General features: G+C 44.0%; 1 protein-coding gene across 10 annotated transcripts in view; it reads right to left on the bottom strand.

The window, feature by feature from the left end:
• The window catches only part of Fam193b (family with sequence similarity 193 member B), a 34,798-nt gene extending 21,696 nt beyond the window's left edge, over positions 1 to 13,102 (bottom strand). For 4 of the 10 annotated variants that reach the window (XM_052727575.1, XM_052727577.1, XM_052727584.1 and 1 more), the window contains exon 1: positions 12,878 to 13,102. In XM_052727575.1, coding sequence (XP_052583535.1) covers positions 12,878 to 13,087 — 210 coding nt within the window. In that variant the 5' untranslated portion in view covers positions 13,088 to 13,102. Of the gene's footprint in view, positions 1 to 6,471; positions 6,533 to 9,399; positions 9,497 to 11,807; positions 12,674 to 12,877 lie in introns of those variants that run through there. The other 6 variants (XM_052727580.1, XM_052727582.1, XM_052727581.1 and 3 more) reach the window with 5 other exon arrangements.
• Positions 13,103 to 25,325: the final 12,223 nt, after the last annotated feature.

Raw genomic sequence — 25,325 nt, 5'->3', positions numbered from 1 at the left:
CTCATCTAAAATGGGATGAAATCCTAACTTGTAGGATAGTTTTGAGAAGGAAATGTGATGGAGAGCCTGTACCAGCGTTATAAACAGGCGGCACTAAGGAAACAATGTATGGTCACTGAACTGTAGACGAAGAAGAACTTGTCAGACACAATAAATGCAAGATGACTTGTTAGATACCTTTTTTTTTGTGTGTGGGGGTGGGGGAGATTGGGTTGGGGACTGACAAGGTCTCACACTGTAGCCAAGGCTGCCCTTGTAGCAATCCTCCTGCTTCGGCCTTCTAAGTCCTGGGATTACAGTCATAAACCTCCAGCCTGGTTTCTGTTAAACATCTTAACTTCTGCCTTTAACCCCAAAACATCAAACGCTTAAGTCCCCCAAATACTCTGCACTTCCCTACCTCTCCCTTTGCTAAAGGGAGTCTTTTACTTAAGACCCTTTATCCCCATTTCCCGACAAATAGTTGAGTAGGCCTTCCTTAAAGTCCACACCCCTCCAGACAATCAGAGAGAGGTCGTCTTAAATTACCTCTCTTCCCTATGCCCACAGTACACTGTGCTATCTATCTCATTTACTTTCTTGTCTTGTCTTTTTTTTTTTCCCCTTTGAGACAGGGTTTCTCTGTGTAGCCCTGGCTGTCCTCAAACTCAGAGATCCCCCTGCCTTCCCAGATGCTGGGATTAAAAGCTTATGCCACCATGTCCACCTTCTTTTGGGTGTAGACACTCAGTGTAGCAGAGCCTGGCTCAAGGCTAACTCCTCAGACGTGTGAAGTATCCTCACAGTATTATAGCTGGCCGGCAGCTTCCTACAGAGCAGGTCCTCATCTCTCCATCCTGTCCCTCTACCTGTATGGTTCCAATTTCAAACATGGAAAAATGGGGGCCTGCAGTCTTCAAGGATTACAGTATGCTCCCAGCTAAGGAAATAATGTGACTCTTTCTAGAGGTCAATTAAGCCACAAAATAAATGAACCAGCCATTAATGAAAGTTATCCTATAGGGCAGGCTGTCTTTCCTGGTAAAGCTAGTTAAGCTTTAACTGAAGCAGGGACACCATCTGCACTGCAGTCGCCAAAGGTCTAGGTGACAGAACATTCAGCTAAAGGGATTCAGACCGTAGGCACTCAATTTATAAACCAGGCCCTTGGCTGTTTGGTTCCTAACAAGTCTACTCTAGGGACCAGCTATCCACAGTGCTCTCTTAAGTTTAGTACACTCAAGTCACGCTTTTTGGGACCATGCAATGTGGAGGGCCACCCTCAAAGCCTCAGGCCCCGATGTCTTTCTATGGATACAATGTGCTGTCGGGCCAGTGAGGAGATGTTCTGTTTCTTTTCTTGTTTTAAGAAAGGGTCTTGGGCCAGGCAGTGGTGGTGCACGCCTTTTTAATCCCAGCACTAGGGAGGCAGAGGCAGGTGGATCTTTGTGAGTTCGAGGCCAGCCTGGTCTACAGAGCGAGATCTAGGAAAGGTGCAAAGCTACACATAAAAACACTGTCTCGAAAAAGTAAAAAAAAAAAAAAGAAGAAGAAGAAGAAGAAGAAAAGGGTCTAGGGCTGGAGAGATGGCTCAGCGGTGAAGAGCACTGGCTCCTCTTCCAAAAGTTCTGATTTCAATTCCCAGCATCCACAGGGTGGCTTACAACCATCCATAATGAGATCTGGTGCCCTCTCTTGGCCTGCAGGCATATATGCAGGCAAAACACTATACATAATTATATAAATCTTTAAAAAAAAAGAAAAAAGAAGGAGGAGGAGGAGGAGGAGTAAAAGAAAAGTCTAAGCCGGGTGTGGTCACACACCTTCTTTTAATGATTTATTTATTTTTATTTTATATGCATTGGTATTTTGCCTGCATGTATGTCTGTATGAAGGTGTTGGATCCTCTGGAGGCAGTTACAGGCAGTTGTAAATGGCCATATGGGTACTGCAAATTGAACTCAGGTCCTCTGGAAGAGCAGCCAGTGCTCTTAACTGCTGAGCCATCTCTCCAGCCCCATGGCACATACCTTTAATCCCAGCACTTGTGAGGCCGAGGTAGACATCTCTGAGTTCAAGGCCAGCCTGGTCTACAGAGTAAGCTCCAAGACAGCCAGAGCTACACAGAGAAACCCTGTCTAGAAAACCCCAAGGGGTGAAAAAAGGGGGGGTCTCATTATATAGTCCAGGCTGCCATTGAATTCACAATCTTCTTGCCTCAGCCTCCTGAGTGCTAGAACTGTACGTGTGCTACCACACCTGACTGTCTGATATTTTCATCTCTGCTTTAATTTTTATTTATTGTTTTAAATATTTATTTTTATTATTTTTAATTATGTGTATGTGTTTACAAGTGCTTTTAGAAGCCAGAGGTATTGGAGATAAATTACAGACAGTTGTGAGCCACCCCAACATGGGTGCTGGGAATCAAACTCAGGTCCTCTGAAAGAACAGTACATATTCTTAACCACTAAGCCATCTCTTCAACTTTACATTTTAAATTATATTCACTGCGTGTGTGTGCCTGTGTGCATGCATGTGCGTGTACATGCACACAATGGTACATGGCTGAAGGTTGGAGAACAATTTTCAGGAGCAAATTCTTTTTCTACTGTGTGGGTCCAGGAATCTGACTAAGGTTATTAACCTTGGCAGTACAAAACTTTTCTGATGAGCCCTCTTGCGGGGCCCCACAACTCTGCTTTAATTGCTAAGGGTGGTAAGACTCCCAAGACAGAGAAATACTACAGGTCCTTCTAATTAATGCTACCACAGAGAAAGCTCTTGGCTCGCCCAGGGTTCCTTCTCACTGCAATCTCCTGTTAGTCTGCCAATTCTGGCAAACATGGCACCTTATGCCTTGAATCAGTGAACCTAGGCTTTCAACTTGCTGTTCTCAAAGCTTTTATTGTTATCCCTGAACAAAAACATTATCATCAAGTGAATGAAAACACACAGTATTTTCTTTGTCATAAAGGCTCATAGAATTAATTCTTAAACCCAGAATCCCTGGGCAGCAACTAATTGTCCTCACTCACCTTAGATTAAATTTCAGAGCCTCTGGGGTATAGGTTTAGTCTTTAGCAAAACCCGAAGAAGGAAAAGTCCTAGTGGTTCTGCTGATTTTCCATCTTGTCAAAAAGACTTTAAGATGGTTGTTTCACGCTTCACGTGAAAGCAGAATCTTTGTACAGTGGACCTGCTCACAGGGCACCCATGCTCTAGTATGCCATCCCCAGAACAGAGGAGTAGCAGAGCTGAGGAAGCCGGGAGCTGTACCACTGAAACCACTGTCTCTGCTCCTTACCAGCCAACGTTCTCTGCTTGTCAAAGAAGCATTAAGGCAACCCGTGGTTCCTGGATAAGCACATCAAAGGGAAAGTCTTTTTGTTTTTGTTTTGTCATGTAATACCAGTTTTACCTTGAAAGAATGTCTTTGTTATCCAGACATGAGTATTAGCAGACATTGTCTCAAAAAGTAAATATATAAACAAAACAAGCCCATTACTTCAAGAAAAATAGCCAAGTATTTGTGGCCAGTGATAAAAATTCAAGCTTTTGAGCAAAAATTCAAATTTGAAAGTTAGGCATGGTGGCTCACACCTCTAATTCCAGTACTTCAGGAAGCTGAGGCAGGAGGATCACCATGAGTTTGTGGCTAGCCTGAGCTACAGAGTGAGAATCTGTCTCAAGAACAAAAGAACAAACAAAAATTTAGAATTTGGGAAAGCTTGTATCACTTACCATGAGCATTAGAGTATTTCAATACCTGTCTGAGGAAATCAGTGTCATTAAAAAATGTTATTTTTTTGGCATGATAAATGAAATTCATTTTCCAAATGACTAAAGCATGATTTCACAGAATTATACATTGGTAAAGATCTATCTGAAATATAAATGCACAACAGATTTTATTCATTTCTTTTTTTTCTTTTTGGTTTTTTGAGACAAGGTTTCTCTGTGTTAACAGCCCTGGCTGTCCTAGAACTCACTCTGTAGACCAGGCTGACCTTGAACTCACAGAGATCCACCTGCCTCTGCCTCCTGAGTGCTGGGATTAAAGGTGTGCTGCACCACCACCACCACCAGGCTCAGATTATTATTATTATTATTATTTTTACTTTTGTTTGGAGACAGGGTCTTACTATGTAGCTTTGGCTGCCCTAGGACTCACTATGTAGACCAGACTGGCCTCAAAATCAGAGATCCTCCTGCCTCTTCAATTAAAGGTATGTACAACCATGCTGGGTTCCAACAATAGGTTTTTAATAAAAAATGAATACAAAGTCTTCAACACTGAACTCATGGCTTTGTGCAGGCTGAGCAAGCCCTCTACCACCTGAACTACATCTCCAACCTGAGAGTCCAGCTTTATTTCATACGTGCGTGCGTACGTGCGTACGTGCGTGCGTGCGTGCGTGCGAAACCATGGACCACTCTCTCTGACTTATTTCCTTGAGCTCAGGTCTCTCACTGAACCTGGAGCTTGTCATTTCTGGCTAGGCTGGCTGGTGGGCCAGGAAGCTTCAGCAATCCTTGTCTTCACAAATACCCACCTCCAGCTCTGTGTTGGGGTTACAGGTATATATGACCACAGTAGCTTTTTTTTTTTTTTTTTCGGTTTTTCGAGACAGGGTTTCTCTGTGTAGCTTTGCGCCTTTCCTGGGACTCACTTGGTAGCCCAGGCTGGCCTCGAACTCACAGAGATCCGCCTGCCTCTGCCTCCCGAGTGCTGGGATTAAAGGCGTGCGCCACCACCGCCCGGCCACAGTAGCTTTTTATTTGAGTGCTGAAGATACAAACTCTGATTCTCACACTTACATAGCAAGCCTCCTTCCCCAGCTTTTCTTTATTAAAAAATTTGCAAAACTGAAAACAGGAACACTTTTCTATTCAATGTATAAAATTAAATATACATAACTATTATTTTTAAATGGCACATACACTGTATTATGTGTGTGAGCATCAGAGGACAACTTCCATGAGGCTTCCTCTCCTTCTACCCTGTAGATCCCGGGGATTGAACTCAGGTCCTCAGGCTTAGCAGTAAATGCCTTTACCTGCTGGGCCATCTCACTGGCCCCCAAATAATTATTTTTAATAAAAATTGCAATTTATGTTAATGTGGTAACTTATTAAATATTATTAGTCTTTTTTTTCCAATCCTGGAGATCAAACCTAGGACCTACTATGTTCTAGTCAATAATCCTTATTACTAATTATATGGTTTGTGGTGTATCTGGACAGTTTTTGGGGCACAACTCAATTTTTCACACTGGCCTTCTGTCCACAGTTTGGCAAGTGTCAGAGAATAACCCTGACCACCACGCCAGACAGGTGCCAAGATCTGTTCTGAATTGGACTGACTTTCAGCATTTAGCCTAGTCTCATTCTCCTAAGGGTTCCTCCCAGTCCCAAGAGTTCATGTGTGTTTGCACCAGATTTCCCAAGACACACGCTGTATCTAGCCAGCTGCCCTGCAACAGGTTCCAAATCCTATTCTGAAATAGCCCATGAGAGTACTCTCCTCTCAAGATACCAAACTCCAAAAGCTTCCCTGACACCAAGGCAAAGTAGGTGACAACAAGAGCTAAACTTTCTTATGTCAACTACCATGCTACACGCTGGGAAACCCCTTAGTAAAATCCTAGCATCCCATAAGACCCTAGTCAAAGGTCAAGGAAACTCTGTGTACTAAGCCAAGGTAATTCTAGTATAGCACCTGTCACACCGTGCCATATTCCTGGCAGAATGGAGCTCTCTGGAGCAGATGTTCAGAAATCACATATGGCTTGTTGCCTGTCACATAGCAGGCGTTAAATAAATGGAATTTTAATGCCCTTTTGGCTCATTGGCTCAGCTACTTAACATCAAGAATAGAATTTAAAACAGCAAAACTAGTCCCTTTCCTGAAATGTTATGCTGAAGGCATGGCTCTGATAAGAAGGCAACCAGAGCTAAGACTCTGAGAATTCTAGAAATCAGAGCTGCAGTTAATGCTCTGGAAGCTGACCAAACCCCACCTCAGTGGTTTGGAACTTTTACTGCAATTCTTCCTCAGATGTGGCCCTTCCAGGAGGCAGACAACGGCTTTACTTTATAAGGCCAAATGGTAGAGAGTCTTCTTTGGGTTACAAGCTGAGTAAGGACAATGCAGTGAGGCTGCTGATCCTAATGACCCCACAAGCCTATCCAATCCACTCAATCTGCTTCAAAACAAGTAGCCAAGAGAAGGCCCGAGCTGCTCACTTAACCGAATCCCTGGGCCAACCTCTGTTTTACTACCCTTAACTCCAAGACAGGTTTCTCACAGGGAAAAGAGCATGAACTTTGGAGACATGGTTCTAAGTTCAAATCGTTGTTCGGCCATTTTCCGTATTTTGGAGCATTACTCAAATTCTCTGAGTCTCAGGTTTCTCGATTTATGAAATGGGAATAACACCATACTTCACAGAGTTGTGAGGACAGAAGGAAATAAATTATGTAAAGTACCTGGCCTGGGTCTGGCACACAGTAGGTGCTCAATACCCGTTAGTTTCTTTCCTCTTCTGCCCTGGAAGAAATGATAGGGAAACTTACTAAGTGAGACTTGCCCAAACCAAATTTATTACTTGAAGCACAGGACAGAGGACTAAACAGTGACCTTCAAGGCATCTCTGAACCCCCATGTCATACAACATGGCCTCATTTCCTGATAAAGATCTTCAGTGTTTACAGTGCCTCTGGCCCCTTTTCCTGCCTTAGTTTCCCCACACCCCTTTTCAGAATAGAAATACCTACTTCTTTGATTCTAAGGGGAGAGGGGTCAAAAAGGGAGCCAAGAGCTTTGGCTAGAGGGTAAGGGAAACGGACAGTTTATGAAACTGCAGCATGTCCCTCCTGCTACTCAGCTATTGGTTATCTAATGTGATCAATGAGGAGACACAAAGGCGCAAACTCAGACCCTTCCTAGTATACAAGCTTGCCTTTCCTTAGTTCTTACCTGCCCTTGAAGGACCATTAAATACTCCCTTCCCCAGTTATATATGCACTGCCTCTTCTCTTTTTTCTAAAGACTCAACCAGGTGTCAAATTCTCCAAGTGCATTGTCAGAATGAACGGGGCTTCGTTTTAGACTGCCCTATGCTCTTTCACATTTCTCTAAAATAGAGGTGATCTATTATCTTAAACAAACAAACAAACAAACCAAAAAGCAGGATCTTATTATATAGCCCTGGCTGTTCTCAAACTCACAGAAATCCACCTGCCTCTGCCTCAAATACTGGAATTACAGGCATGCATCACCATGCATGGACCTATCTCACATATCTTAATTGTTTAAACCTGTTATCTCTACAATACCATGGGAAGGACAGACACAGTGTTCCAAGAATCACTGTATTCCAATCATTCAGCAGAGGCACAACAGAAGACTAGCAGATGAATATTATTAACAAGTCAACAACTGAAGAAATGGAGGAAGGCAGGGTTTGTTTTGTGTGTGTATAAATGTTTTGCCTGCATGTGTGTCTATGCACCACATTCATATCTAGTGCCCATGCAAGACAAAAAAAGGTGTTGGATTCCCCTGGAACTGGTGTTAACGAACAGTTGTGAGCCACCATGTGGGTGCTGGGAACTGAACCCAGGTCCTCTAGAAGAGCAGCAAGTGTTCTTAACCCCTGAGCCAACTCTCCAGCTCCTGTTTTAGTTTTTTAAAGTGATGTGAGGAATCAAACCCAAAGCCTTAAACCTTAGGCAAGTTTTCTATCATTGAGCTATATTCTCAAGCCTCCAGCCCCTTAAAAAACAAAACAAAAACTCCCACAATGCTAGGCTTCCTCAATTTAGCAGCTCCCAGATCCAGCCACACTCAGAATCTCCTACAACATCCAAAAATGGATCCTGGGTGGGCTCTAGCCCTAGCTGGGTAGATCTGGGATGGAGTTGAACAAAGAACAAAGGATCTGGCCATTAGTTAGGCTAGAGTGAGGGAGACAGGGACTAGAGAGAGCAATCCCGGCTGCCTCTCCCACAGAGAATTACTTCCTCACACAGCATCGCGGAGGGTTTACCACATCTAGTTTGTTTTCCTACTTAACTTCACTGACTCCTCACTGTCAACTTGAAGTGGAACATCAGCTGGCTTTTCCCTGCTCTCCAAACGAGTCCAGGCAGTGCTCACCTCCCTTGCAGACCAGTGGTTCTCAACTCATGGGTTGCAACCCCTTTGGTGGGGGAGAATCCCTTTCTAGGGTTCGAATATCAGATATCTTAGATATCAGATATTTACATTATGATTCATAACTAGCGAAATTAGTTATGAAGTAGCAACAAAAATAATTTTATGGTTGGGGATCACTTCAACATGAGGAACTGTACCAAAGGGTTGTAGCATTAGAAAAGTTGAGAACCACTGCTCTAACTCCTTCCTTTCTCCACCTTACTTTCTGGAAATATTCGACCATAAAGACGAGGCTCTGAAGACCGTCTCTGTCTCAACTTTCCCTGGATTACCATCCTAAGCAGCAAGCACCTACAATTATAGCTGCAACTGTGCTAAGTGCTTGCCGGGAGGAACTGTTGGTCCCTAACATTAACCCAGTAAGCCTGAGTTTACTGTCATTTCATAAAGCAGTAAACAAACCAAGAGGCCAAAACACTTCCAAAGGCCACTCAAAAGGATGCAGGATTTGAACCTTTGTTCAAAGGCAGCTAACACTGTGCCTTCCTCTGGTACTACTGCAGTTACTATACATATATGCTGTACAGTACAAGCTCCTTGAAGACAGGAGCCAGGGTTCATTCACTTCTGAATTTGCAACTAGTCCAGAGCCTGGCACTGTGGGGTCACTTAGTGTTGGCAGAATAAATGAATGCTAGGCAAGAGGGTTACTGGGTATGACAGTGTGTGTGCCATAGCTGGCCTAAAAAAGTACCAGTGAGTCTGGCATTGTGAGGTATGCGACAGTCATGTATTGAGCAATAAAGATCATGCATAATACATACCTAACGTGACTTAATTAAAATGGTCCCTGCTCTAAAAAACTCTAGATACAGTAAGTGAAGGTGTTATGACTTTAATCATCCATCTATTATCAGACATTAAGCTAATAACTCTGAGACAGTTTAAGGAAATTAATTTTTTTAAAAAAACTGGGTGGGCAAGTCTTTATCTTCAAAGGTCATTGGCAGTTTTGCACTGAGAGTCTTTTCTGGCTTACAAAGAACTATGTGGCAGGGTTGCCCCTTCACATCATTTCCTCCCACTGGCCATGAAAGTGGTGCAGGCCTGAATCAGCAGGGTTGTCTCTAAAGATAGGAACCACCTTGGCCTTCTGTGTACCTCAAACAAAAGCCCTGGTTACAGAGATCATTTTGAAGCTTTTTGAGTGAGTTAAACATAACGAAATGCTTTCAATAAAGATACTGACTGATCACCTTGGCCAGTTCCTCAAGAGAACAGATTTACTCTGAGCAGTGGAAGAACCGGGTCTCTGGAGGCCCTTTACACTAAACTGGTCTGTCCCAGGGGGTGCTGTAGAGAGACAAGAGGGAAAGGAAAGGATGAGCTCATTGCCACCCACCCCAGCTTCCTTAGCAAGCCTCCTGGGTGCTAAGTGCACACACAGGTTACCAGCTGAATGGTGTGAGACTACAATCAGCTGGTAGAGTAGTGGTAAGGCTGGCTGTGGCCACTCAACACTGCTCCTGCCACCCAGAAGAGACTCTGCATACTAGGCTGCTTCACAGTCTCTTATTGATGGGGCTCAAACAGGGAAAGAAACCAGCTCTGAGACACAGAGCAGGAGGAAAAGTGGGGAGTTCAACCCAAGTCAGTGAATTAGTTTTCACGGTCTCCTTTGCACTGCTTTCAGGTTTTCTGAGTTGACCTGCCTCTACCTTACTACCATCCTTTGCTAGTAAGGCAGCACCTGTTTAAGCTTTATCTTGAAGTAAAAGAGGGTTGGAGAGTTTGGGTGACTAGGCCAGATTTAGGGGCTAGAACAACTGAAAGGATTTTTGGGATCCCCAATAACCTTAAGGGCTTGTATCTAAAAGTGTAGGCTATGGAAATGAACAAAGAGGCATGGAAAGAACCAAGAGGCTGGAGCACAGGCTGCCTAAGGGAAGCACATTGCTTAGACACCATAGATGACTGCTTGGAGACGTGGGTTCAGCGTCACCAAGACTTTAGGGTTTTAAGAAGAACAAATGCAAGTATGAAAAATCTTTTCCCTATTGCTATGGAAACAGGAGATGTAGCCTAGGCTGGCCTGCAACTTGCTGTGTAGCTCAAACTGGCTTTGATTCAAAGCTATCCTATCTCAACCTCCCAAGTGCTAGGATCACAGGCACAAATCACCACACCATGCCACATATTTGCTTCAGAATATCAGCTTACATTAAGATTAAAAACAAAAATAAAACAGTGTATGAGTTTGGGACCTTAGAATAAGTCTATGGACTGGAAGTGGTCTCATTTGTCACCCATGGACTTGGTTCAACAGGTAACATTAACATTGAATTTCACCTTCCTTATCCACTCTACACCCAGACAGAACTGAGTGAGTGGGGTTAGGAACCAAGACCCTTAAGAAAGGCATGACAGTGAACAAAGAAGCAATGGCCAACCTCTACTCGGACATCAGGTACTTTTGACCAGGGCACAAAAGGCTGTTTCTTGAATCTCACCTCTACCCACAGCAAAAAGTGGGGCAAAATCAGAGTTTGCTGGTGTTTCAGTTCCCTTGAGTATGTAAGAGTGAATTTTTATCTGATTGGATTTTTACTTTATAAGTGGGAATCATTTATGTAAATATTTAAATGCTGTAGGTTTCTGTTTCTCTATCTGAAAAACACAGTAACTGTAGTTATACCTCTAGTTTGTTTACTGATATTTGTTAATCACTAGGAACAGGGATCTGACAAGGCTCTTGCATCCTAGAACCTATATAAAAAAGCAGACAAAGAACTGTATCTGTGGTTATGCACAGTACTAGTGCTAGATGCTGAGGAGAAATACATGAAAGGTGGAAAGGTTAGAAATAAGGCATGTCAGTCGCCTGGCAGGAATAAAGGAATGAATTCTTAGGTCAAGCAATAGAGTAGGTAAGAATCTAGAAACACTTGGATCAGAAGAATTAATGAAAGCTATAATTTTGGGGAGAGTTGTATTTCAATAAAACTGGATGTTAAGACACCATCCCAACTTTCTGGCCTCTCTCTGTGGCAGGTAGCCTAGAGTACTGTATGTCTGATGGGAAACAAAGAGGACAACAGACAGCTCCATGGCTCTCTCTTCTAGATGACAACACTCATGGTGGGGGGTGGTCAAAATAGGTTAGAAGGGGAGGTGGCCTTTGGCTGAAAGCTAGACCCAGCAGAAGTAGAAGACTCTTTGTAAGTCTTATTTGAAACTTCTCACAGCCTAGGCTACAAGGCAGGACGATGGGGAGGCTTCTAACATTCAAGAATTTGTGACAATTTCACTAATTAAAAATCTTCTCACCATGACTAGAGAAACAAAGGAGACCAGCATCAAAACTGGGTTACGATAAGCACAGGTTCTGAGCAACTCGTTCTCTTTCTCATTTACCTACTTAGCTCTATTCTGGAAAGGCAAAGCCTGGAATAGGTCTGGAGGATCACAAAAATGGCTCCTCCGAGTCCCTTGTGTTTACAGTTCAGTGCTTGGGTCAGACACATCAACAAGTTTCATCACAGAAGGACTGGTGCCACCAGAGGGAAGCAAGGAGGGCTGTGGGCACAGAGGGGGCACTTGGTGTAACTGGGGAGGTCAGGGAAAGCTTTCCAGGAATGGTACCCCAAATGGCATCCCCACTCACATGCACAATTCCAGAGATTCTACTAGAAGGCTGTCAAGAGCCATGCCTTCAGGCTGCACCAGCCTCCCAGAGTCCCCTGCTGCCCGATGCAGTCAGTGTCTGCAGAGCCAAACGCATCTTCCGCCACGCCTCATCCTCATCCGGGCGCTGCATCCGACCCTCCAAGACTCCTGCAGGGGCCTGCCTTCCTTGGCAGGCTCAGCCAAAAAACCAACTCAAAACTCTTTTGTCAGAGCAAGCTTAGGGCAAGCCACCCAGCCCCGGGTGCCACAACCCTCCCTGAGCAACTGTGGCCCACGCCACCCCACCTCTCCTGTTCTCTCCTGCTCAGAAGAAAGTGACCTTCCAGGTGGCAAGCTGGAAGCTTTCAAGAATCCTCCCGTATACTCTTACTCTCACAGGATTCAGCAAACTAGGGGGAGAGCGGGGGTCGGGGCGGAGAGTCGGGGACGCCTTATGGGACCGGAGGTAGGGAGGAGAACAAGGGTTTCCTCCTCAGTGGAGTTGTTCCAACAGTCTTTGGGGCAGCCTGCCTGTTTGCTCCAACTGTTCTGCTGGGTGGGGAAGGGAGGGAGGTCCCAGAAGGCAGATGCAGAAGTACAGCTGGTGAGGGTAGCGGCTGCAGACAGTGCTGGGAAAGGAATGAAACTGCTGGGGGCCGGGGGGAGGGGGCGCACAGAGGCTGCAGCCTTGCAGGTTCCAATGCCCAGAGATGATCTTTTAGGGGCCGGGGGAATCAGGTGGGTCCAAAGGGAAGTAAGTGGAGGGCAGAGAACTAAGCTGTGGTTTCAGGACCTAAGCCAGTCCCAGTGACCCGAATGGCCAGAACATTTAGCTCCGGAGTAGGGGTTGAACGGATAGCTTTAGAAGGGTCGCAAGAGGGGTGGCTGAGCTTTGGCTTTCGAGAGGGGTCCAGCCTCCACTCCCGGCAAGGGGGTAGAAAGCTGCTCCGGACTTGGGATCTGGCCCCAGCCGGATAGCATGACCATGCCCAATCCCGCCCCACTCCCGCTCCCGCTCCGGGGAGGTGAAAGCAGTCGAGCAGTCGGAGTCGTCTTGCTCGTTCCTACCTGAGGGCCTGGAGCCAGTTTGGGCTCGTCCTCCTCCCTGGGGCTGTCGCGATCCGGCTCCGCAGGCGCCTCCGGGGGCCCCGCACCCGCTCCCGCTTCCAGGCTTGGCGGCGGCTGCGGCTCGGGCGCCTGGGGCTTCTGCAGCCCCGCGGCCCGCGCCCGCTCCCGCCGGCCCGCGCCGCCGCTCGGCCTGCTCCGCCTCCGCGTCATGCTGCCTCTCGCGCCGCTCCCCTGCTCGCTGGTTCCCCTCGCGCCGCCGCCGCCGCCGCTGCCACCGCCGCTCCCCTCACAGGACAACAGCCAATATGGCGGCACCCGGCACCCCTCCCCGCCCGCTGCCAACAGGTCAGAGGGCACGCTGAGTCCGCGCCGCCGCACTCGCCTCCGAAGCCTCCTGCGCCATTTTTAATAAGGCCACCACCCTGCGTTCCGCGGGAGACCAGCCCAGAGGCGAGGTCCTGTCCTAAGCACACGTCGGAAAGGCCACGACCTGCCGGAGAAACACGTGTGGCACTGTAATAGCGGGCCTAGTAGCTTCATTGTCCCTTAAATGATGAGTGAATTAACTAATCTCTGCTGCGATACTTTCACACTCATCGCCTGGCTCCTCCCTACAGCACTTGGAGACAGGTACGAATTATTCCCATTTTGCAACGGAGAAATAAGGAGGCTGCAAAATGACTACGTAAGGTTGCTAGATATCATCCAGGCACAGCCGATGGGCTCGTGGTCAGCCTGAGGCAAAAGACACCAAAGGAACGTGCGTCTTCACTTGAAATGTGTCATCCACTGGGAGTCCCGCGTTCTGCAGGACCCAGACCCAGATCCTTCTTGAGTCTAGTGGGAAAGGTGGTCACTTAAATACATAATTACGACCAGTGTGACAAGGATGAAATGATTAGGGCACTTACTAAGGCAGTATTTTTTTTTTAAGTGGTATTTGCAGGAGAGGATTTTAAGGACACACAAAGGAGAATTTGAAATATTTAACAGTTAAGCATTTAATTGTAAAAATGTCATCTCCACCCATTTTTGTGGGGGAGAAAAATACAGGCACATGGAACAAACATTTTTTTTTTAAGTTTCAAATGCTATCTGTCTTATGCCTTGGCCAGTGGAACTTTGAAACTTTCTGGTAGTTAGATATGGAATTTATATTGGTATCATCCAGAACTGAATCTGGAACTTTAACTACCAAGAAGTAAATCAAATTTTTAAAATTACTATATTTTATTTATGTTATTTTATTGTTTCAATAGTGTGTGTGTGTGTGTGTGTGTGTGTGTGTGTGTGTGTGTGTGTGTGTGTGTGTGTGGTGTCTCTGCATCGCTGAGTGTATGTAGAAGTCAGAGGACAACTTTTGGGAATCAGTCCTTCCCTTGCGATGTGGACCTTAGGACTATCAGGCTTGATGACGAGTGCGTTTATCCACTGCGCTATGTCACCTGACCCAGTTCTGGTTATTGAAACAGTGTCTCATTTAGTAGCTGCCTTGGCCAGGAATTCACTTTGTAGACCAGACTGGCCTCCAACTTGCTTTGATTCTCTGGCTTCTGCTTCCCAAAAGTGTAGTTACCATGTGTTTGGAAGGGTCTACTCTTGGCTGTGTGGTGTGCTTTGATCTTTCTAGGGGGAGGTCTTTTGCCCCGCCCTTTGGCATTGTTATAAAAAGCCCTTTTGAAGAGACGAAGAGACGGGGTGGGGGGGTGTGTGGATTTTGATCCAGGTCCTCTCAAAGCTATCCTGTCTTTCTGTCTGTCTCCTCTCCACTTCCTTTTTTTTTTTTTTTTTTTTTTTTGAGCTGAGGATCGAACCCAGGGCCTTGCGCTTGCTAGGCAAGTGCTCTACCACTGAGCTAAATCCCCAACCCCTCCACTTTCTATCTAATATTTTCTTATTCCTCTATGCTCCTCATAGGAACCCTGGAAAAGGTGGAGCTGGTCTCCCACACAGGCCCCATAAACGAAAAACAAAGGAAAGAAAAAAGCCACTTCCCAATGGAAATAGAGGAAGAAAAAAGGTTCTCCCCCCCCCCCCCCCAAAAAAAAAAGAAAGAAAGAAATTGAGGATAGCTGAAACTCAGAGCTCTCTCTCTGGCTACACTCTGCCTGGCAGTTCTTTCAGGGACAGGTTGGTTAAATTCTATAAAAATATAGCACCTGAAACAGTGGGTTACTAATTTATTAAATAATGTGGCTACTAAGGTGAAAGCTCATAAAAAATAATCTCGTACTGATAGAGAGCCTACAAAAATTATTTTTCCATGAACTAAAATACAGGTAAATTTTTTGATCCACACTGTTAATAATTGGCAAGTTGCATTAACATGTTACTTGGGATCTATAAAAAGGATGCTCCTTTTAAATTTTTATAAACATACTCCACAAGTATTGCCTAAAGTTCCCTCTTAAAATCCTATACAGGTTGTTTTTAATACTTTTATAGATGGCTTATGTAAAAAAGACTATACAGATAAAAGCTGGTAATATAATTGCTCAATTGTCATTGCTCCTATGTAGTGGGTAGCCATTCCAGCTTTGATCTGGAAGTTCCAACCCCCATTGAGGCTTCAGTAACTGTCACGCCTATAAGGCGGGGCCAAGAGAGGGCCCTGAAGATCCAGATGGGCCCCACTCTCTTGGTTCCTGGACCCTGGATGCTAGAGGTAGACCGAGCAGAGTTCTCCAGAGAACACCACCGGACTGCGCTACCTATCCCTTCATTTGTAAGTTATACCACTAATAAACCTCCCTTTTAACTACGTGGAGTGGCCTTAATAATTTCACCAATACTCCCATATTTTAAAGGTAAAGCAGCTCCAATATGTAGGACAAGAGGTTTTGAAAGTACTGGAAAGAAATATTTTGACAAACTCTTACAATGATGAAAGGCCAAAGCTGAAATTACAAGTAAGTGGAATTGAGATTTCAGGCCTACTTAGACACTAAAGCTGATGATGCATGTATAATTTCTCAAAAATCTTAAAATTCTAACTGGCCTTTACAAAAAATCTCCACTCAATTTTTAGGCATTTGAACATTATCTCAAGTAAAACAAAGTATAGAGTGAATTAAATGTATAGGGTCTGAAGTGCAAATAGGGATATTAAAGCCTTATGTGCCTGATAGAATCATTAATTTATGGGTGAGAGCTTTGTTACAATGGGAAGCTCAAATTAATATTCCTACAATTTCAGAAACAGCTTATGAAATGATGTTAAAAATGAGAACACCGGGCGATGGTGGCACATGCCTTTAATCCCAGCACTTGGGAGGCAGAGGCAGGTGGATCTCTGTGAGTTAGAGGCCAGCCTGGGCTACAGAGTGAGTTTCAGGAAAGGTGCAAAGCTACACAAAGAAACCCTGTCTCAAAAAAACAAAAACAAAAACAAAAATGAGATATGTTCCTGGAAAAGGTATTGGAAAAATTTATCAAAGAAAATCATAGGCTATATAGTATTGTGTAATATATTGTTTGTGTTCTGACAAATAAAGCTTGTTTGGAGTCAGAGGGTGGAGCTAGCCACTAGTTAACCATAGAGGTCTGTAAGTCTGTACAGAGAGGAGACAGGAAGTGGTAAGGCGAGGCAGAGAGAGAATCTCAGCCTTTTTGGTCAAAAACGAGAGAGGTAGGAAGTGACTGTGGCTGCTCCCCTGCTTCTCTGATCTTTCAAGTTTTTACCACAATATCTGACTCCTGGTTTTTATTGATAAGGTGAATTAGGTTTACTCTTCATTTGGCGTCCAACTTTTGGGGCATGAATTCACAATTTAGCTGCTTGCCAGTGATTTTGCAGCCACCTTCACATGCCAGAGCTGCACTCAGGAACTGCACCCGGCAAAGTCACCACACCAATGGCAGACTTTCCCTTTCTTCCCCAAGCCCTATGAGCAAGTCTGGGATTTTCCTGCCGCAGCCTGTCTACAGTAATCTCCACAAGCTCCAAACTCCACAGGTGCCTGGGCTTTGAACACCGCTGGAGTTAGCCCCTCACCACCGGCCAGGTCTGCCTTCAGGCAGTTCCCACCACATGTGTTTCTTCCTCTCCCTGTAGGTTGTGGGCTTCCCCTGGACCCCTCCTCGGGCTGCTGCCACACTAGGAAGCTGCCTTGACACCCACTGGAGCTTCCTTGACACGTACTATTGTTGCAACTGCCACACACACTCAGCTTACAGCTACACGTTAGCAGCTGCAGCTGTCCTCAGAAAGACTGTATACTGCATTTGTTCTCTGCTCAGATGTGCTATACAGAGGCAGCCAGCCTCACATTTCACCATCAGCAGCAGCAGATTTGGTGAGACAATTGGGAATTTTTTTTTTTTATTTTTTTTGGTTTTTTGAGACAGGGTTTCTCGTGTAGTTTTGGTGCCTTTTCCTGGATCTTGCTCTGTAGACCAGGCTGGCCTCGAACTCACAAAGATCCACCTGCCTCTGCCTCCCGAGTGCTGGGATTAAAGGCATGCGCCACCACCGCCCGGCTGAGACAATTGGGAATTTTTAAGAGGGGGAATTAGTTAAAAAAGAGAGAGAGAGATGGGCTGGAGAGATGGCTCAGAGGTTAAGAGCACTGGCTGCTCTTCCAGAGGTCCTGAGTTCAATTCCCAGCACCCACATGGTGCCTCACAACCATCTGTAATGAGATCTGGTGCCCTCTTCTGGCCTGCAGGTGTATATGCAGACAGAATGCTGTATACATAATAAATAAATCTTTAAAAAAAAAAAGAGAGAGAGAGAGAGAGGTTTTTTCCCCATGTCAAAAAATGGGAAACACTATTATGATGGAGGGAGTTAGGTCCTGTATGATTACACAATGGATGGCTTAAAAATGGAACAAATGAGGGGATAATTAATTTAGATGGGACTTACATAATGTCAATTATAAATATTGGTTAGATAATTCTTGTTTTATCCCTAAAAGACTTGTTTGATATGAGTGCCAAGATACAGGCCTTAGAAAGGGTTATTACTGATAATATGCAAGCCCTACAACTAAGTACTAAAGAAAATAATGCAATTTGACTGATCACTTACAAGTCTTAGAAAAACGTATTAAAGCAGATAATAGAGATGTTCAGACACAGAGAGAGAAATAAAAGAGAACCAATATCACCATTACATTTTTTTTTTTTTTTTTTGAGACAGGGTTTCCTTGTGTAGCTTTGAGCCTTTCCTGGAACTCACTTGGTAGCCCAGGCTGGCCTCGAACTCACAGAGATCCGCCTGGCTCTGCCTCCCAAGTGCTGGGATTAAAGGCGTGCGCCACCACCGCCCAGCTCACCATTACATTATAAAATTAGAGAGGAAATGCCTAAGGTTATCAAACAACCAACCTTAATTTATCCAGTCACCTTACAGAGACAACTGCCAAATGACAGGTATCCCCAAGGCTGTGTAAGAGCTGACTGGATTCCTGTGAAAATGTTAGATTTGAGGAGATTTAAGGACGCCATAGTCTCATATAGTCTGCATTCACCTTTTGTGAAGCAGATGTTAAATTCATGGTCAACTAGTAACAGAATTGTCCCACAAGACTAGAGAGAGTTGGTTACAGAAATACTGGAACCTGGTGGAGGACCTGGTGTAAAGAAGAGGCTAGGACCATTGAACAATGAAGTAGGGCTCGAGGTATTGAAATCTCCCAAGACCAACTTCTCGGAGAGTACAGTTATGCTGATGCACAAAGACAGTCTCTATATGATGACCACACCATCTGTGCTATGCAGCAGCTTTGAATGCTTGGGACAGAATTGAAGGAGTCAGAAAGAGAACTGAGTCATTTACTAAAGTTATACAGGCCTGGCACAGCCATAGCTGAATGGAATGGCACAAGTCATAAAGCCAGCACAGCTGCTTGACAAAGACCCAGCAAAACTGAGCCACATGATGGCTGCCATGCCACTTTTGGTTTTCATCTCCACCTGTTGCATACTTGGGGCACTTTTAATATTTGTACAATTTCAGGATATTGGATTGGTGAAATTTTTCAAATGAATCATTAATGACTTCTCCCAGGAATGCTGCTTTTAAGCTTCCCCAGGACAGTCCTGAACATACTATTCTCCCTGCTTTTTTTTTTTTTTTTTTTTTTTTTGGTTTTTCGAGACAGGGTTTCTCTGTGTAGCTTTGCGCCTTTCCTGGTACTCGCTTTGGAGACCAGGCTGGCCTCGAACTCACAGAGATCCGCCTGGCTCTGCCTCCCGAGTGCTGGGATTAAAGGCGTGCGCCACCACCGCCCGGCTCTCCCTGCTTTTAAGGAGATATCCTTATCTACTTGAAGGTCTTCTTTATACCTTGGAGGTTATGACCCATAAAGAAGCAACAGGCCTCTTCATGAGACTATCAGACATTCTTGAAACATCTGTCCCTGTACTTACACAGGAGCAAGATATTCAAAACAAAGTAAACTCAAAAAGGTCATCAAGATTTGGTGGGCTAGAGGAGTTGGCCACAGTTCAGATTATAAACCTCTTCCCACTGTACACTCAGACAATTACGTGACATACAACTCTGCCCTACATAGAGACATATTGATGAGCAAAGTATGGAGTGGAAAGGTAATAAAAAAAAATGAGATGTCAGGACCTCCTTCTCTTAGAAAAGTTAATTCATGCAGAGCCACTATAATGTCATATGACCAAGGAACAACAGAATGCCAGAATTAGACATATAGACAAGTTCTATAAAGATATAAATGTGAACATTGATTGTATGATGCCAGAATTTGAGTAATAACTGCAGCAGCTTTGGCCTGAGGATCTTTCCTGGGCACACTGACCACTAAGAGTTAATAATACACTGCTTGGGACATGGCAAAATGCCCAGGGTGGCTTGAAGATTTTGTTTTGGTCTACTGTTCTTGAAGCAACCAAAGCTACTAGCCTGAGAACAGTCTGTCATATGCCTCTAGATTCTTAAAAATTGGACTATGGGGTTAATGAGTAAGAATGATAACTCTGTTATCATTGATAATGTTGATAATGATGTCAAAACTTGAGGGAAAATTATTGGAAATGATAACTCTCTTCTGTCATAGTTTATTAATGGTAACTAAAACATGAACAAGAGGAAGTGAAACAGATGTCCTAAACCAAAAATGATATGATCTATGTTTTGGGACATCATGGATGTATCCCTGCTTACTAAATTCTGTGTAAATAAAGAAGCACTCTGGCTGCTAGTCAGTCAGGTGGCAAGATTCCCTCACCGACTCCTTACATCCTCTGCTGGGACCTATCCCACTGGGGATGACTTCCGTATGCTTTCTCTCTGTCCATCTCTCCTAAAATGAATCTAAGAAGTATCTATCCTATGTCTGATTGCTCTGCTTGCATCCACCCATCTTCAGACCCTGCACTCATCCAGACTGGACTCTAGCACAGACCTAAAAGAAACCTTCACTGATTTTTTACAAAGATTGACTTCAGCTGTAAATAGAATGATACCAAATTCAGAAGCTAGACAAATAATAGTTGAATCTTTGACTTTTGAAGATGCTAATGCACAATGCAAAAGGGTAATTAGGTCTTTAAAGGCAAGATCAGCACCCATAGAGGAATGAATCCGAGATACAATCAATATTGAATCTCATGACCATGATGATGCTTGGATAGGAGAGGTAATTTCCAAAGGCTTGAAAAAAATCAAAATGTCAGGTGTTTTAATTGTGGCAAACAAGGTTACCTAAAAAGGGATTGTAGGCAGTGCATTCCTAGAAACAATGTTCTTCTCACCCAAAGAGAAGGCCCTTGCCTTCTGGAGTATTGAGAATGTGCGGCAAAGGCCGACATTGGACCAATGAATGCAGATCAACAAGGTACAGACAAGGTAACCCTTTGCCATTGGTAAACATCTTGGGGGCACCTCTCACAGGTTCTCATGTCAAATTTGGTTCAGTCATTCCCTGTCAGCAAGGGGGAAACTCCTACTCAGAGCAATAAAGGACTTAAATTAAAGGACTTTAAAGTGAAAAACCATACTGCTCTGGTTGACAGAACAGCTTTAGAAGATAAAACAAAAATTTCAAGAGAAACCATAGAGCAAATGTTTTGGCAAACTTCTATACATGATCAAAGACCAAAGCTAAAAATATGAATAAATGACATTATAATTGAAGGTCTTGTAGACATAGGAGCAGATGTAACACTAATTGCACCAGAATCTTGGCATTCAAATTGGTCTCTTCAGGAGGTAAATGTTCAGCTTTTATGGATCGGAACTTTATCTCAGGTAAAACAAACCATGAGATAGATCAAATATATAGGAGCAGAAGGACAGAGAAGAAAATTAAAGCAATATGTGTCTAACACAGCAGTGAGTTTATGGAGATGTGATTTATTGCAGCAATGGAATACATAGATTAACATTCCTCCAATCTCAGAAACAAACCTAAAGTATGTTTCTGGGAAAATTATTAAAAGGCATTGTTGATGTTTTTGTTCTTTTGCTCTTTTGGGGGGCCCATCACCCAGCTCTTAAGTAAATCACACACATAGGCTTACTTTTAATTATAAATATAAAAACAACAAAAGCAGTTATCAAGTAAGAATTATATTTACAATATTCAGACCATTTGTATTTAGCATATTCAGAGAAAATAATCCTATCTTAGTGAATTAAAAGTTTTATACCTAATTTACTTTCTGTCATAACTAAGGAAAACTCCATCAAAGACCCCCAGAAGTGTATAATGTTACCTAACAACAGAGACATCTTGCTGCCCGTTCTTGGAGCCCGTTCTGCTGCTGGGCAAGGAACGATTTGCTGGTGTGGATATCCGGGTCCATGTGAAGGGTGGTGGTCATGTGGCCCAAATTTAGGCTATCTGACAGTCCATCTCCAAAGCCCTGGTGGCTTATTACCAAAAGTATGTGGATGAGGCCTCTAAGAAGGAGATCAAAGATATCCTCATCCAGTATGACTGGACCCTGCTTGTAGCCGATCCACTTCACTGTGAATCCAAAAAGTTTGGAGGTCCTGGTGCCCGTGCTCAATACCAGAAATCCTACCGATAAGCCTATCTCGAGGATCAGGGTTTACCTCTGTAATAAACATCCTAGGGTTAAAAAAAAAAAAAAAAAAAAGATAGTTTTGGGTTGGTAATGCAAGTTAGGATAGAAAGTGAATTAGGTACAAGACTTTGGACTCACCAAGATAGGATAGATAATAGAGTATTTTCTCTGAATTTGTCAAATGCTATGGACTAGACATTGTTAATGTAACTATTGCCTGTATATATTTGCATATAATTGTTGTACTTATTGTATGTAGTTTTTCTATGTTAGTTAAAACCTCGCTTTTTATTAGACCAAAAGTGGGAAATGTTGTGGAACAATCCTTTTTCTGCACTATGAATATGTATTACTCTCATTTGCTAATAAAAGTCTGATTCAACAAGAAGAGATTGAGTGCAAGAGCCAGACAAGGAAAATTCTTGGAAGAGGAAAGGCAGAATCAGTAAGTTGCTGGCAAAGGCAGAGAATAAAAATGAGAATGTCATACTGAGAAAAGATACCAAGTCACATGGCTAAACATAAATAAGAATTATGGGTTAATTTAAGTGTAAGAGCTAGTTAGTAATAAGCCTGAGCTATCGCCTGAGCATTTATAATATAATGCCTCGGTGTGGTAATTTGGGAAGTGCCTGCTGGGTATTTGGGAACAGGCAGTCAGGACAGGAAATGGCTAATAAAAAGCCAGCTCCCAAACAACCAACATGGAAATTTATTAATTATAAATGTTCAGTCGATAGTTTAGGCTTGTTACTAACTAGCTCTTACAACTTAATTTAACCTATACTTCTTATCCATGTTCTACTATGTTGCTTGGTACTTCCTTTTAACATGGCATCTTCACCCTCCTTCTCTTGGTGTCTCTTGGTGATTCTGCCCTCCTACTTTCCCAGCATTTTCTCAGTCTGTCTGGCTCTCCCACCTAACCTCTTCCTGCCTCACTATTAGCCAGTTAGCTCTTTATTAAACCAATGAGAGCAATACATTTTCACAGCGTACAAAAGGATTATTCCACGGCAGGCATTATGTTGGCATTTGAGTCTGTATTGTGAATTCAAGTTTATACTGTGAGACTGAGTCTTTTGCTCTTCCTAGGGTACTGTGTGCTTCAAGATTTTGAGTTTTTTTTTCCGCCCAAGTGCCTATCCTGTTGTATCACCCAGCCTTCCTTCCTTCCTTCCTTCCTTCCTTCCTTCCCTCCTTCCTTCCTTTTTTCCTTCCTTTCTCTTAATATTTAAAAGTGACTAGTAAAGGGCTGGAGAGATGGCTCAGAGGTTAAGAACACTGGCTGTTCTTCCAGAGGTCCTGAGCTCAATTCCCAGCAACCACATGGTGACTCAGAACCATTTGTAATTTGATCTAGTGCCCTCTTCTGGCATGTAGGCAGAACACTGTATACATAATAAATAAATAGATCTTTAAAAAAAAAAGACTAGTAAAATAGATGTAGAATTCACTATATCAACCTTATTGTGTATAGTGTATATTTCAGTGGTATTAAATACATCCACATTTGTACAACACATTTCCAGAACTCTTGCCATTTCACACTTAAACCTGGGAACATCTCCCCTCTTCCTTGAGCCCTGGCTCTAGATATTTTACATATAGTATATGTATATGCAAATAGTATAGGAATATGAGTATGCAAATAGTATATGTATATGAATATGCATATAGCATATGTCTTTTTGTGATTGCTTTTTTTTGTTGTTTTTTCAAGACAGTATTTCTCTGTGTGTATTCCTGGCTGTCCTGGAACTTGCTCTGTAGACAAGGCTAGCCTTGAACTCACAGAGATCCACCTGCCTCTGTCTCTCAAGTGCTGGGATTAAAGTCATACTCCACCATAGCCCAGCATGATTGCTTTCTTTTACTCAGCACTGTGTTCTCAAGGTTCATTCATACTGCAACATGTGCCAAAAAACTTCCTTTAATATTCTTTTTAATATTTCAGCATACATAGAAATCCCCTTATGTTTAGATGTTGCAGGGTTCTGTTGTGTTGTTCCCTTTGGGGGAGGGGGGCAAGTAGGCACAAAGTCAAACCACACAGACTCTGGGAGAAAGTAGAAACAAGCTCAGTTTATTCTGGAAGAGGCAAACCTTATATACCCTCCACCCCACCCAGTTGGGGTGGGGGGCGCTGATGAATATGCATCTGCTGGTGTGACATGGCTGCCTCTCATTGGTCCAAGTCATCTCCAGATCATGTCTCAGCTGCTGTTGCTAAGGCCCTTAGGCAGACCCAGGTTGGCTCTCAGAAAGTATCTTTTTTACTGGTTTGGGTCGGGTGGTCCTCAAGCAATGAATCATCCCACATTTAGACATTTATTTTATTTAAAAATTGTGGTTAGGCCGGGCGGTGGTGGCGCACGCCTTTTTTTTTTTTTTTTGGTTTTTCGAGACAGGGTTTCTCTGTGTAGCTTTGCGCCTCTCCTGGAACTCGCTTTGGAGACCAGGCTGGCCTCGAACTCACAGAGATCCGCCTGGCTCTGCCTCCCGAGTGCTGGGATTAAAGGCGTGCGCCACCACCGCCCGGCCTATAGTCTTATATAATACAAATTTCGTTGTCTATTCCAACTACATTCCCATCACCTTCTTACACCCTCTAGGGTCACCCATAACAGCTGCTTTTGGATCTCTAGATGAAGGGATTTCTTCCTCTATGCAAGAGGACCTGGCTCCTGGTGACCGCTTGGTGACTCAGCCCAGCTTATCTCCCCCATGTTTCCATGGTCCTTCTCCAGCTTCCTTGACCTCCCAAATCTCATTGTCTAAATAGAACTTGCCCTCCCTTAATTTCGGGGATTTAACCATGCTTCAGTGCTTGGCTGAACCCCACCCCTCTTACAATGTCATGACTCCCTTTCTATTTCTGCAGTTCTTTAGCACATTCTCCCCCGCACCCCAAAAGCTAGGACCCTCCATGTTCAGGTTCAGATCATAAGCTTACTCCCCATCCCTACCATCTCAGCTCCTGTCTGGGACACTTGCCAAACAAACTGTATAGGACAGCTCTTTCCCTGCTGAAGCTCTCACTACATTAGCAAGAAGCCCAAACAACTTTTGCCTCACTGGATTTTTTGGTTACCTAAGGTGGGGCTGAGAAAGCATTTCTGGAGTACAATGAGCAGCTGTACTCACACAGCTGCCCCTGAGGAGGCAGCTGCTACTGATGGGGCCACCGGACAGGAACCATGGGGCATGAGGGTGGCAGATTGGGTGACGGTAGGACTGAGCTCCGAGGCAGACTAGCCCTGCCCTGCTGCTGGTGCAGCTGCTGCTTCTCATGGATTATAGAGGGAGTTGTTTGAGGCCCACAGTTTGTACAAATGCTTCATCTGGGAGATCTCCAATGGCATTGTGGACCTAGGTCTTTTGCCCTCCTGTACCCAAGGCTTGAAGGGGGATCAGATCTAGCTTTTCTGCTGTTTTT

The sequence above is a fragment of the Peromyscus californicus genome, unplaced genomic scaffold (assembly GCF_007827085.1).
Source record: "Peromyscus californicus insignis strain IS unplaced genomic scaffold, ASM782708v3 Scaffold_8__1_contigs__length_139910024, whole genome shotgun sequence".
Classification (NCBI taxonomy): Eukaryota; Metazoa; Chordata; class Mammalia; order Rodentia; family Cricetidae; genus Peromyscus; species Peromyscus californicus.
The sequence above is the reverse complement of the archived record's forward strand: the minus strand, read 5'-3'. Positions and strand labels throughout refer to the sequence as shown.